The sequence below is a fragment of the Aedes albopictus genome, chromosome 2 (genome assembly GCF_035046485.1).
Source record: "Aedes albopictus strain Foshan chromosome 2, AalbF5, whole genome shotgun sequence".
NCBI lineage: Eukaryota > Metazoa > Arthropoda > Insecta > Diptera > Culicidae > Aedes > Aedes albopictus.
In genome coordinates this window covers 386399246-386414552 of record NC_085137.1, presented here as the reverse complement: position 1 = coordinate 386414552, position 15307 = coordinate 386399246, and the positions used below count along the sequence as shown (strand labels likewise).

At 37.6% G+C, this 15307-nt stretch overlaps 2 protein-coding genes across 2 annotated transcripts in view; one reads left to right on the top strand and one right to left on the bottom strand.

Annotated features, from left to right (window-relative positions):
- The window catches only part of LOC109400734 (ADP-ribose glycohydrolase OARD1), a 50991-nt gene that overhangs the window by 35442 nt on the left and 242 nt on the right, over positions 1 to 15307 (bottom strand). The window lies entirely within an intron of this gene.
- Positions 3444 to 15303, top strand: LOC109400732 (uncharacterized oxidoreductase YjmC). Its single transcript, XM_029878972.2, has 5 exons — positions 3444 to 3756; positions 13817 to 14239; positions 14307 to 14521; positions 14601 to 14957; positions 15013 to 15303. Exons 1-5 carry the CDS (start codon positions 3459 to 3461, stop codon positions 15172 to 15174), a joined length of 1455 nt encoding a protein of 484 aa, XP_029734832.2. The 5' UTR covers positions 3444 to 3458; the 3' UTR covers positions 15175 to 15303.

Sequence of the window (15307 nt, the reverse complement as noted above, 5' to 3'; positions counted from 1 at the left end):
TCATCTATGAAGTCCCTCTATAGTTTTATTCATTAATTCTTGAAAGATTTCTAGTAGATTCATTGGAACATTTTCCAATGGAATGTATAATAGAATTCCTGATATCGCTAAATGAATTCCTAGAAGACTACTGGACGAGATCTTGGATCAGTTGAAGGAGGAATCTCTGGAGTAATTACAGGAGGAACAACTAGACCCAACTAACAATTGCCAGCCGCAAACAAGCATGCATGCTGAATTGTTGCTTTAAAATAGTAATTATAGCTGAACTAAAATTATGCTGTACACATTACTGTACAAATGCTATTTCAAATGAAAAAGTAGCCAATGTTCAACTTTTCGTATTGGTATTAACAATGATAATTTAAAACACTTTTCAAGCGTTTAATAAGATTTTTATTCGACTCGCAGTAATTCCTTTATAACATAGTTTAACAAGACTTTTTCCTGCTTCTTGTTAAGTACATGTACAAATTAGGACATGTATCTGTATAATGGGTTTTGCACAAGTCACATAAGCGCTTTCGTTTCATCATACTTTGACTCAGAGTACATGATGAAAAATACATATCATGGCGCATATCTAGGATGGCGCAGACAGGAAGGCATGCGGCTAGCAATCGACGGGTCTCGAGTTCGAATCTGGATTTAGGTAAATTTATGTGTAGTTATTACTTCACAATATTTGTTCACAGCATTAAGTTCCAATCATAAAATCTTGTGGAAATTGAAAAATTTTGCATTTTATTTATTTTTAATCATTTTTGCTATGCTGAATAACAGCTTTACTATATAATTGTAAAATCATTTAACAACAAACAGTTCAGTTGGTACACAACCCTATGCTTTATAGTTTCTCCAAATTTGTGTGAACAAAACCCGAACAAAGGTTGTGCCTAAAAATTATCCAAATGTTATTCAGCATCATGCTGAATCAATTCGTCGTAAAGGTGCTTGTAAAATGAGTGATTGTTAGTTGGGGAACCATTTCTGAATAAATTATTGAAAGGACTTCGGGGGAATTACTGGTTGAATCTCTGGAGAAAAATTCCTGGAGAAATCTATACAGGTTCTGATGAATTCATGTAGGAATTTCTGAAAAAAATCTCTGGAAGAATTCTTGAAAAAAAAGCTTCAAGTAAATTTCTGAAACTACCGCTTCAATAATTCGAAGCGGAAACTTTTGAGCAATTACTGGAGATACGATTGGAAGAATTCATTAAGGAAGCTTCTGAGAAACTTCTGAGAATCTCCGTTGAAATCCGCTGCTGAATTTCTGAATTTTATCCTGAAAGATTCTCTGGAAGAACTACTGTACTTATCTTAGACGGTTAAATAGACAACATTTCCAAATGAGTCTCTGAAAGAAATCTTGGAGAAGTGTTTGGAGCATATATTCGACATTGATCTCCTCGGAATCGATCGTAGGGCAATGGAGGAAGCATACGCTCCTCTGAAGAGCAATACAGCGATAATAAACTCGACTAAGACGAAGTACATGATTGCGGGCAAAGACAATGACATTCATGCTGAGAAAGTGATTGATGGGGCGGGGATGTGTGTGAAATTGTTGATGAATTTGTTTGTCTTTGAACATTAAACACTACACGCAGAAAAATCTACGGTAAAAATAAAGATATTCGACGTAAAGTCAAAAGAAATTTGACATTGTTTTGGCCGCAATGAGAATGTATGATTGTTTTTACAATCATGTATGATTGTTTTTACAATCCTGTATTATTGTTCCTCAATCGGAAATCTGATTGAAATAAAAATAGTTTCAGGTTTTTGACGTGGGCTGTCAAGCTTGACATCTACAATATTATGGTAGTTTCAAAAATACAGTGCGAGAAATAAGTATAAAGACAGAGCCGTTTTCCATACAAAATAATCATGTTTAGCGATCAAAATCTCTTTTTCTAGCGATTCGATTGTTATCGAATTTTGTCTGCAACCTTAAAATAACTAAAATTTTGGCTAGAAATATAAATCATCATCCATGAAAACGTTTATATCGACTTTTCAGATTCAAATAAATATAAAGACACATTTTTATTTGGAAATAAGAAATAATATTTTTAGTGTTAAATAACATGCTTGTTTTTTTTTCTCTGGGTTGTTATTATTTATATTAAAAAAGAAAAAAAAAAAAGATTCTGACAAATTTGAGAGAATCTCCTGATTAATCAAATTTACAACTTTTCAAAAATGTGTTACCTTGTATTCCGCATGCCGTACCAATTAAAAGTAATTTTCAATTATGCTTTTCATGTACCGTCAAGGCGCCATTCACCGTGGGGGCTCCATTCACCGTGTGCCTTCGAATATTTTTTCATTATTCCCATACAGTAGACGTTCGATAACTGCAACATGTTTACGTTTCACTTAGCGAACGAAAACTCGATAACTGCAACGCCTGACAGTGCCAACGAACCATCAACTGGCGTAAAATGAACGTGAACTTCATCCGACTGTTCATTTGGGCTAACATGGCGCACCATTTTGACGGATGGCGGTGCGATAACTGCAAAATTGTTGCACTTACCGGACTTGCAGTTAAAAAGCATTGCAGTTAAACCGTTTGCACCGACCGAACGTCTACTGTATTATGATTGAATGATATGACAATTTCCCTTCAATTTCACCAATACAACATTGTATTGGTGAAATTGAAGGGAAATTGTCATATCATTCAATTATAATATGGAAATAATGAAAAAATATTCGAAGGCACACGGTGAATGGAGCCCCCACGGTGAATGGCGCCTTGACGGTACAACAGCTTTACATAACTTGAAAACTATTCTTTTTCCAGCATTAGCAAAAGTAAATGCTTTGCAAAACAAAACATTCTCCTTGGTTTGACAGAAGTGACCGAGGGATTCATCAGTAAAACATTTGCTTCAAAATACTCTGCTTGATTTCATGTTCAATATATTGGTTTTTACAATCCCATTCGACGCCGAGGGATTCGTCAGTTAAATCGACTTAGAAACAACGTAGAAATATGTTAATTTCCACAAGACACTGGATTGTTAAATCAAACATAATTTCACATGGATTTTAAACTAGCAAATCTGTTTGAAACTACAAGAATTTACATATTTTCAAAAGAATTTCAATGTGTAAATTCAACAAACGTTATTTTAGTTTCAATGTGAACGCTTTTCTGTCCGTGTAGACTTTTGTTCATACAAAATTTTCAAAATTTGTATGGAGCTTAGACTTTGACCAGATTCTCACTCACTTACTCATACATCCTGAGCACCCCTGAGGGTACATAGGGCCAACTTGATACCCTTGAGGAACCCAATTCTTGGTGTTATTTTCTTATTCTTCCTAAATGTATCCGTAAACATTCATTCCTTCCCTTCTTTCCCACTGTGCAGGGTAAACACACCTAATCGGTAGGTACGTAGTGCAAAGGAACAAAACAAAAAACAACGCCATCTCCAGCAATGCATGCAACGACGATCCAACACGTGGTTCTAGCAGCAAAGGCGGCGTCGACAACTACGACGATGATTGCGTCTTGCGCAAAACCATTAGCCCCATCATCATCGTCACCAGCGGCAATCCTAATGCGTCGGCTGATGGTAGTGGCCTCAGCCGCACAACGACTACAAAGCACCAGCAGCAACAGTAGCGCCAACGGTTGTTGGATGCCAGCGACGTCGTTAGTTAGAAACGATCGTCGGTGGAAGCAGGAAGCTGCAAACGGATTCGAATCGGGATCTGGTGTAATTAATCGTAGAGGTGAGTCAGTGAATCGGGAAGACTTTGAAATCGATATGGTTTATCAGGAACAAAGCGAATTAAGAATTTTTATACAAAATGTGCTTAAGATCGTAAGTCATAAATTTCATAGAAAGGTATAAAATTCCTACATATTTGGAAAGGTTAGTTATTCATGAGTTTTTTATGAGAGACAAATGAAGACGTAGAACTTGGGTTCAAAATAGGGATCTAATCTAGCAACTGGTACTATTTAACCCATTTTTAAGTAATTTGTAGTATACAGAGTGTTAGGTTCCTGAGTGCAAACTTTTTAAAGGGTGATAGAGGACCATTAATGGTGAAAAAATTGTTCTACGCATATGGTCAAATCTCAACCGTTACGTAGTTAATGAACTCCCCATGTTTTTTACTCTTATTGCCTTAACTGGCTATAACTTTAAAATGGTCAAACTTATCGCAGTTTTTTTACTCTTATTCGAAAGATTATTGAATTTTCTATCAAATGACATCTTTGAACCGACTGGTTTAGTTAAATAACTAAGTTTTCTAGAGCAAATAGCTCAAAAGTAGTGTGTTTTAATTGGTTTTTGTTAATTATCTTTGAAAAATGTGTACCGTCAAGGCACCATTCACCGTGGATTTAAGAGGATTCGGGGCAAATAAGGGCTGTCATTTGACACCAGTCTCATAAACATTGTTGGTGCCGCTTTTAATTGCCTTCATTATAGGTTAAAATTAAAGCAATATCCACAGAAGTAGAAAATTTTTCACATAATTTGGTGATATAGTACAATTAGTAAAGGGTAGTAGGGTCGCCTAATTCCGTGGTAGGTCACCATTCACCGTGGTAGTAGGGACCCATTCACCGTGTATGATAAATTTTATTCTACTTTGTTTAAAAATGATCAAAACAACCCAGCCAAGGGAATTTTCTTCGTTTAAATTCATTTCAAGTAATAACTTGCAAGATTTTATTAGAAAAACGAATGTTTAAATTTTCGATTTTTTCTAGATATATAGGACAATATGGGGCACGGTGAATGGAGACCATTGATTTTTAGGGTACCCATTTACCGTGCCTTTTTGTTTCAATTAAAAAGTACGAGTAATCGTACTTTCTTGTTAAACTTACTTCGTTAATGCAAAATACATACCTGATATGTGAATTTAATTGCTTCTTGGTGGAATAAAAACGTTACTACATTTAGTTTATCGCTTAAATCAGCTTAGCGCAGTTTTCGATTTTTCACTATGAATGCAGTGAACGAGCAGAAACCCGCTTCATGTAAACACAGTTTAGTGTCAAAATGATACTTTTTTAAATGTTTTTAATGAGCGTTTTGACATGGTAACAATACATTAGTGTTGTATTGGTGCAATTGAAGGGAAATTGTCATATCATTCAATCATAATATGGAAATAATGAAAAAATATTCGAAGGCACACGGTGAATGGAGCCCCCACGGTGAATGGCGCCTTGACGGTAATAATTTAAAATTCTTTCTTTGGCAAAGTTGTGGCCCCTGTTCCACTCTACAATTCGTTGTTTGACATCAAACTTCTAACTCTTATCGTTTTCTTGCAATTTTGATTTAAACGTCGCATTTCAGATCAAAAATTTGCAATAGTCATGGTAAGCACTTTTTTGCGCACTGTGCCGCACATTTAAATCAAAATTGCAAGAAAACGATAAGAGTTAGAAGTTTGATGTCAAACAACGAATTGTAGAGTGGAACAGGGGCCACAACTTTGCCAAAGAAAGAATTTTAAATTATTACACATTTTTCAAAGATAATTGACATAAACAAATTAAAACACACTATTTTTAGCTGTTTTGCTCTAGAAAACTTAGTTATTTAACTAAACCAATCGATTCAAAGATGCCATTTGATAGAAAATTCAATAATCTTTCGAATAAGGGTAAAAAAACTGCGATAAGTTTGACCATTTTAAAGCTATAGCCAGTTAAGGCAATTAGAGTCAAAAACTTGGGGAGTTCAATAACTACGTAACGGTTGAGATTTGACAATTTTTTTCACCATTAATGGTCCTCTATCACCCTTTAAAAAGTTTGCACTCAGGAACCTAACACCCTGTATATGCCTATATCTAATTTGAACAAGTATGTACAGATCGTTGTTCTAGAAAATCATGAACTTGTTACCACCTACGACAAACCATTTTGTATAGCGTTGACCGAGCCTAACACATCTTTGAGAGTATTTCAGCTAGAGAAAGTTCAAGAGGAAAATACTACTGATAGCGAAACAGTTTTAGCAAATAAAAGATACCTAAGTGAAGATGGGAGGTCATGCAATAATAAGGTAGTGTAACGCTGATAAGAGCTAATGCCAACGGACTACTCTAGCTGACATGTGTTTATCTCAAGTGCATTGTATTGAATCAGCAAACATCAGCAGACATTTTTAATCGCAAATTTGGAACTGGAACAAAATTGTGCTCAAGTGGAAGTGGAAACAAAATACACAGACATCCCTTGAGGCTGTAATAAATTATCGCCCTGAAACAGTGTAAACACAACCACATTGTGCGCCGAGAACGTATTTATTCGAATGTGGATGGACATTATGTATGCGAAGCGAAAAAGTCGGACCCGAAAGAAATATTATGGTATCACCATTTACAACGAATGAATGGACACCGCATGTTTACCCGCTCTTCGTCAAGGTTAGATTCGAGCGCGGGGCCTTCGAAACGGTATTTGGGCGATTCCACTCGATTGGAGAACGATGTGCGTTTTCTGATACTGGAAATTTGTTATCAAATTAAGTTTTTACATACCTACTATTATTAAGACACATTTTGTACGTTTTCTAGATCAAACCCTATAGGTAGTATCAATTTCCTTATTGGTCATCTACTTAATTCCAGTCGAAGCGCAATATTCGTGCGCTAATTAGCTTGGCTAATTGGAAATGGCTAATGTCCATGTTCCATCGGGCATCGGGCTCATTAATTTGCCTCCCGTGGCTATCGTATCTAGTTTCGCAAAACGCAGCAGGCAAATGTAGAAGAACGTCCTGATGGCGTTAAATCAATAAATCTTGGAGACTACATCTTTAGGGGATAGACAAAATGATCGGAACAGGCAAAATTTCCACTTTTCAGAAAATGTTCAACTAGCTGTAACTTTTCGAAAAGTGCATCAAATTATCAAATTTCAAATTTCGAATTTTACCGTAAGTTAATCAACTAATTGTGTATCAGTGGCCAACATTTGGAAAAAATCGAACTTTTCTACACAAAGTTATAAAGATTGTAGAAAAAGGTATAATTATGCGATAGCCAACTTTGAGCTGTTATATCTCCGGATTCAATTGATCGAATGCAATGAAATTTTGACCATTTATGACTTACAATAAGGTCTTTTTTTACACGGGTAGTTTTTCTGCTTTAACTCAGTCAATTTTGAGCCAATTCACATGAAAATTTGTACACAGGTAGACACAGTTAGTACTACCTGTGTACGGAAAATCAGATAGGTAGGTTCAAAATTGACCGAGTTAAAGCAGAAAAACTACCCGTGTAAAAAAAACCTTGTATATAATGAACTTCGAAAAACGATTGACAAAACTTTAAATTATTAACAAGAGAAAAAGTTTTAGCGGTTTTATTTATTTTATGCTTTTTTAGTAAATTGGTCTATTTTTAATATGCATTCCATTACTTTTTCAATTAATTAAAGGCTATGTTGTTACTTTCCTTCAAAACATATTTATATTCAAGACAGTTAGAGAGAATTTAATTGAATTATTAGTATCATCTTGAATTTTGAAACGATGTTGAAGTTTTAGAAAAAAAATGTATTTATTGGAAAAATAATCTAATCGTAATAATTTTCTTCCGTGTTAAGGCGAGACTGGAAGCATTTCCTCACTTTTTGGTTTTCGTTTTTTATATATAAAATAGCGAAGCAATATTTTCAAAATCGGTTTTCGTACACATGTAGAATATGGATCAAGGCATCTTCTGATTTTTTTTTTGTGGTGGAAATTATTTTTCGTTTTTGCAGAAATAATTTTTGAACAAAAATTCACAAAAAAATTATTTCTGCAAAAATGGAAAACATTTTCCACCACAAAAAAAAAATCAGAAGATACCTTGATCCATACTCTACATGTGTACGAAAACCGATTTTGAAAATATTGCTTCGTTATTTTATAAAAAAATCGAAAACCAAAAAAAATGATGAAATGCTTCCAGTTTTGCCTTAAGAATTTTGAGTTGTGTCAAAAGTTTTTCGAAGTTCATTATACAAGGTGTTAGGTTCATGAGTGCAAACTTTTAAAAGGGTGATAGAGGACCATAAATGGTGAAAAAAATTGTTCTACGCATATGGTCAAATCTCAACCGTTAGGGGCCATCCATTAAGTACGTCACGGTCTTAGGGGGGAGGGGGGGTTTGTGAAAGTGTGACAAGCAATGTATTAAGTATAGGAAAAACCTGTACGAAGGGGGGAGGGGGGGTTGAAAATTCCCAATTTTAGCGTGACGTACTTAATGGATGCTCCCTTACATAGTTATTGAACTTTCCATGTTTTTTACTCTTATTGCCTTAACTGACTATAACTTGAAAATGGTCAAACTTATCGCAGTTTTTTTACCCTTATTCAAAAGATTATTGAATTTTCTATCAAATGGCATCTCTGAATCGATTGGTTTAGTTAAATAACTAAGTTTTCTAGAGCAAAATAGCTAAAAAAAATAGTGTGTTTTGATTTGTTTTTGTCAATTATCTTTGAAACATGCGTAATAAATTATTTTTTTTTCTTTGGCAAAGTTGTGGCCCCTGTTTAATTCTACAATTCGTTCTTTGACACCAAACTTCTATCTCTTATCGTTTTCTTGCAATTTTGATTTAAATGTGCGGCACAGTGCGCAAAAAAGTGCTTACCATGACAGTTGCAAATTTATGATCTGAAATGCGATGTTTAAATCAAAATTGAAAAAAAAAACGATAAGAGATAGAAGTTTGATGTCAAAGAACGAATTGTAGAGTGGAACAGGGGCCACAACTTTGCCAAAGAAAGAATTTTAATTTATTACGCATGTTTCAAAGAAAATTGACAAAAACAAATAAAAACACACTATTTTTAGCTATCTTGCTCTAGAAAACTTAGTTATTTAACTAAACCAATCGATTCAGAGATGCCATTTGATAGAAAATTCAATAATTTTTCGAATAAGGGTAAAAAAACTGCGATAAGTTTGACCATTTTCAAGTTATAACCAGTTAAGGCAATAAGAGTCAAAAACATGGGAAGTTCAACCGTAACTACGTAACGGTTGAGATTTGACCATATGCGTAGAACAATTTTTTTCACCATTTATAGTCCTCTTCTTCTTCTTCTTGGCGTAACGTCCTCACTGGAACAAAGCCTGCTACTCAGCTTAGTGTTCTATGAGCACTTCCACAGTTAGTAACTGAGAGCTTCCTCTGCCAATGACCATTTTGCATGTGTATATCGTGTGGCAGGCACGAAGATACTCTATGCCCAAGGAAATCAAAGAAAATTCCTTTACGAAAAGATCCTGGACCGACCGGGAATTGAACCCGTCACCCTCAGCATGGTCATGCTGAATACCCGTGCGTTTACCGCCTCGGCTATATGGGTCCTAACTCCCAGACGTAGCGAATAACAAACATTAAAACACAGACAAACAGACGTAACACTCTTCAAAACAGCTTAGCACATGCATTTAACGATCAATTCAAATTTTGTTTGATTTGCGCGATCGTTCCACCAGAGGCGCTAGTGTTCGATCGCTTTGACGTTTGCCAGTGTACACGATGCTGAATGATGCTAACGAAAATTACAGGCAATTTGTGCGGTAGTGTGCGTGTTAGCAAAACGTCAAATCGAAATCCATCATGGCCGACAGTGTCGCGCGCGGTTCTGCCAACAGGTGGCAGTGTGCTCATGAAAATGACACCGGGCAATTTTTTTTTGATGAATTTCCTCTAAGAGTTACGTCTGTTTGTCTTAACAACATAACTTTATTTACAAAAAAAAATACATTTACAAGACGACACGTTACTACACTACACGGTGATTAGAATTCTTCTAATTAATCTCTGCGATTGTGCATCGGCCGAAAGCATATTACACGATAGCACGCAGAACGGCGAGAGCATGAGAGACTATCCATTCCAGTGGTTCTCAACAACTATTTGATTACAGTTTGTCAGGCACCCAAATTGAACGCGTCAGTCAAATCAAAGACCTTGGTGTAGTTTTGGATGAAAAGCTCTCTTTTAAACAACATATCAACTACGCCGTCGGAAAAGCCTCTAGCATACTCGACTTCATATTCAGAATAGCAAGAGAGTTCACGGATATCTTCTGCCTTAAGTCCTTGCACTGTGTCCTATCTCGATCCATACTAGAGTACTGTTCGGTTGTTTGTAACCCATTCTACAACAATGGAGTTGAAAGGATTGAGTTTGTTCAACGATGGTTTTTAAGATATGCTCTTCGACGTTTGCCTTAGTCCAAGCCGTATAATTAGCCAAGTTACAAAAGCCGTTGCCAGCTGATCCATCTGGAACCTTTATCGACCCGTAGGGACACAGCCAGGGCTTTACTGGTCTCGGACATTCTGCAAGGACGCCTTGATTGTCCCGTCATTCTGGGGCAATTAAATATTAATGTTCAACCTCGTGCTCTTCGCGACAATTACATTCTGCGGCCACCCTTGAACCGGGCGAACTACAGTATGTTTAGGGGTATTAACGGCCTGCAGCGTAACTACAATAGTCTATTTTACGAAACGAAAACAGTGTTGATATTGATATTAACACTCACGGGCTTGGGCGCAACCTCCTGTCAAATTTTCATTCATGAAATGAGCGATCAGCTGATCCGAAACGTCTCGTAAAATGGCTCATAGAGTTTGTCCATTATTCGATTTTAATGTGTCTCGTCTTGTCAAATACTTCGTCAGTTTGTTTTTTTTATCAAAACGTAATTAGTTTTCAGTTTTGTATGTTTTTTTTTTTTGTTTGTTAATTTTGATTATTAATTGGATTGTGTTGACTGTTTTTCTTATGCTTATGTTTAAGTTTTATATTTGACTGCGATATGTAACATTGTTATGTTAGACTTTAGATTTAAGTAAAATCATTGGGGCTTATATAGAATGAAATGAGTTGCATAATGAAAAGAAAGGCCCATATAGCCGAGGCGGTAAACGCACGGGTATTCAGCATGACCATGCTGAGGGTGACGGGTTCGATTCCCGGTCGGTCCAGGATCTTTTCGTAAAGGAAATTTCCTTGACTTCCTTGGGCATAGAGTATCTTCGTGCCTGCCACACGATATACACATGCAAAACGGTCATTGGCAGAGGAAGCTCTCAGTTAATAACTGTGGAAGTGCTCATAGAACACTAAGCTGAGAAGCAGACTTTGTCCCAGTGAGGACGTTACACCAAGAAGAAGAAGAAGAAGAAGAAGAAGAATGAAAAGAAAAGAAAAGGGCCGGCTTTTAGTGTTGGTTATTTGTGGTTAATTCAGTTCATGTTTAAAAAGGCATCCTTAATTTTAGCACAAGTTCATCAACCATCAAGCATCAGATGCCCATATAGGGTGGGGCGGGGCAAGATGGGTCAGGGCCATTTTCGGGCGCATTACTCATGTTTTGATTATGTTAATAATTTTGTTAGATGACCAGCATGAATATACAAAAGTTTGGGGCATTGATTGAAAAATTATACACTCTCATTGGAAATAAAAAATAAAATGGTTTTTTGCCATTTTTCTTATGCGATACATTCCATATATTCTCCATATAAACGGCCGTGGGGCAAGATTTGTCACCTTCAATTTTGAACGTATTTTTGGAGCATTCAAAAGTTATTTATTTTTTATTACAAGACTATCTCATAAATGACTTCAATCAAGCGGAATGAACGCTCAAAATTATAACATAAAATTATGATAATTGGGTTTTTAAATTTTGAAAAATGTATTGATATTTTGATTTTATACGAAAGAGCACCTTTTTCTGAGCCACTATGATTTTTTTCAGATTTTTAGAACTTTATTTTGGTACCTGAAAGCAATTTCTAAGAGATTTTTTGAAATCACCTTTTGACAGCTGGGCAACTGTTTGACAGCACCGCCCAGTACAAAATGCAACGAGGGGTGATTCGTCAAATCGCTCCCATACAAACTTCATACTGATTTTAAAATAGGTTCCCGGGCACCAAAATTCATGAAAATTTGGATTTCGGCTTAGTTTGACATGCAGATTCAGAATATGGAATTATCTCAACACCGTTAAAGAAGCCAATTTTTTAGTAAAAACATCGATTTTCAAGTCGCCTCAGGACCACTCAAATCGTAAAGTTTTTTATATTCCAAATAAATTTATAAAATGTTTACTAGTAGCTCTTGTTTACTCAGTATGGATATGGAGCATATTTGAATGCGGAACAAATCTTATATTTTGACGTTTTTCGTTGAGAAAATGTTAATTACTTAAAAGGTGACCCATCTTGCCCCGCACTTTTTTCACGGCACAAAATCGATCACTTTTTAAAACTGCTTGTTTAACATCATATTTTGTATTTAATGAACTTTTTATCGACTTTTAGCATAGCTAACTAGTGTATTAAAGAGTAGCGGACGAATGCAAACCAATCCGATTTGTATTTACGAAGTTATGGTGATCCATCCTTATGCGACCCATCTTGCCCCGCCCCACCCTATATCCTTTTCTAATGGCAATCTAGAAGTGGTCTTATAATTTTGTCGTATCGTGACTGCAACTTTTGATGTAGTGAATATAGAACGAAATTAACTCAATACAAATCAAATTTCAAAATTTTGTCCGACAAGAAAGAATCCCCCACAAAAACGAAATACTAAAACAACATACAAAATCCGATGAATATAAAACATTTATTGTACCGTCCACATGTTCATTTATTTAGATGAATATTGAATTAGAACATGTTTTTGGCAAAATGTACACTGAAATAGGAAGTGGGCCCGACTTGTCAATGTTTGACAAGTGACATTTTGAGCCACCCTAGTCTAAACTTTATGATTCCAAATCGCTAACTTTCGCATCGAGTGATAACAGCAAAAATAAATAACGAAAAACAAAACAGTTTCTCATCCTCAGCTCAGCTGTTTCGAGGTGTGATTTTTGCATTTATAAATACTCCCGACCCGAATACAAATGAACCATCTTATATAAAACAATAAAGTCACCTTCAGGTCCCAAAAATATCTGCATGTGACGACTATGTCTGATGCTCCGTTTTAATCGTTTCAACAGAATTTATGATTATCTACATGGCATTGAACGGGCGTGATTGAAATTGTGTGTTGCGTTTTAAGAGGTGTGACTTGTATTGTACTGTCTGTAGACACATATCGGTTCCATTCTGATTCTGATCTGTTTATGTCACTGTTAAATCTTTGAGAATGTCTCTATCTTCATTGGTCTGGCGTTTCGTTCCAACTAAGACATCGCCGTCTTCCGAGCTTTCCACAGTTTTTGAACTGAAAGCTTTCTTTACCAATTGACCATTTTACATTCGTAAAACGGGTGACAAGCATGGAACCGGGAATTGGACCCGTTACCCTCTCAGCACTAAATTGCTGAATAACCACGCGTTTACCGCTACATGGGTCCTTAGGATTAGGAAGATTAGAAATGTCTGTACACCCGATTCTCTTTTTGCACGGGTCTGGTTTTTTATGTAGCTCAGTCAATTTTCAACCGATTCTCATGAAATTTTGTACACATGTAGGCACGATTAGTACTATCATAATTCTAGGTCTGGGCATAATTCTAGATCGAGATTCGTAATCCGAACATATGACGGTGAACATGGACATTTTTGATCTTTCAAAAATGCATTACTTCGAAACGTTGTTGTTACTGTAAATGAATGATAATGCAATACAAACACCATTTTCGATAGCCCTTATCAGTAGTACTTTCTGTCATATCACCAAACGACCCAAATTTCGTATTTGCTTGCCTGACTACGAAATCCAGTTCGAACCCGCCTATCTAATGGAATATTCCTTCTCCAACAGTCTCACTCGATAGATCTTTACTGGCACCGTCGTCAGTGCTACGGAACCAATCACAGAGAACCATCATGGCCGCAGCAGTGAAACCGCGCCTCGTGGCCCTCGAGGAATCCCGCCGCTTCATGGTGGAGTGCTTTCTCAAGTCCAAAACCCCGGAATCGCACGCCAAGCAGATGGCCGACCTGCTGGTGGAAGCCGACTACCGGGGCCACTTTAGCCACGGCATGAACCGGCTAGAGATGTACATCAACGATCTGCACAAGAACGCCTGCAGCGGAGCAGCCGAACCAACGATTCTGAAGGAAACCCCTGCGACCGCGTGGGTCGACGGGAACAATGGTCTCGGGGCAGTTGTAGGTAACTTCTGTATGGATCTGGCCGTCAAGAAGGCCAAGGAAGTCGGCGTCGGGTGGGTTTGTGCGAAACGTGAGTATTGGGAAGCCACAACGACTATCTCTATCAATCGCTAAAATTTCAAATGTTTTGATTCCAGGTTCCAATCATTACGGTATTGCCGGGTGGTACACCCTCAGGGCAATGAACGCGGGATGTGTCGGAATGTCCATGACCAACACATCGCCGTTGGCCAGTCCAACCAGAAGCAAGGAAGCCGCCCTCGGAACTAATCCCTTGTCGGTGGGTGCGCCGGCCGAAAACGGAGACGGATTTGTGTTGGATATGGCCACCACTGCCGTGGCTGTTGGCAAGGTAAGTCCGGTCGATTTAGGGCAGATTACACCAATGAATGACTAGTTATCAGTTTTGACGTTGAAATTTCCACCAACAGATCGAAATCCAGCGGCGCAAGGGTGAACCGATTCCCCTCGGGTGGGCACAAGACCCCACGGGACATCCCACAACGGACGCCAATCTGGCCTTTGAAACCGGATGCCTAATGCCGCTGGGCGGCACCGAACTGACCTCCGGATACAAGGGATACGGTCTGGCCGCGATGGTAGAAGTATTCTGCGGCATCATGGCCGGATCCAACTACTCCACCAAGGTTCGCAAATGGACACACGCCGGCGCCGACTCGGAAGCCGATCTGGGCCAGTGCTTTGTGGCCATCAATCCGGAATGTTTTGCCCCCGGCTTCGAGGGAAGGGTGTCCGATTTGAACAGTATTCTGAGGAACATGCCAAGGGTAGGTTGGATTCATTTCTATTGGAGAACCGTTAAGGTTAAATTATCGATTTCAGACCGACGAAACGAAGCCGGTTCTGGTACCCGGCGATCCGGAACGAAACCACATGGCAAAAGTTGACACGGAAGGAGGCCTGGCATATCACGAGAACCAAATCAAGACTTGCAACCAGCTATCGGAACGGTTGGGCGTCAAACCGATCTCCTTCGTGGCTTAACAATAGAAGCGGACGATTCCTCCATTGTTTTGCATTTAACGGAGTTTTTGTTTTAATTATACTTTACATTTTACGTAACTTGTAAGGTGCTTCGATGTTAAATATTACGATAAACACGCGTAAATTGTACATA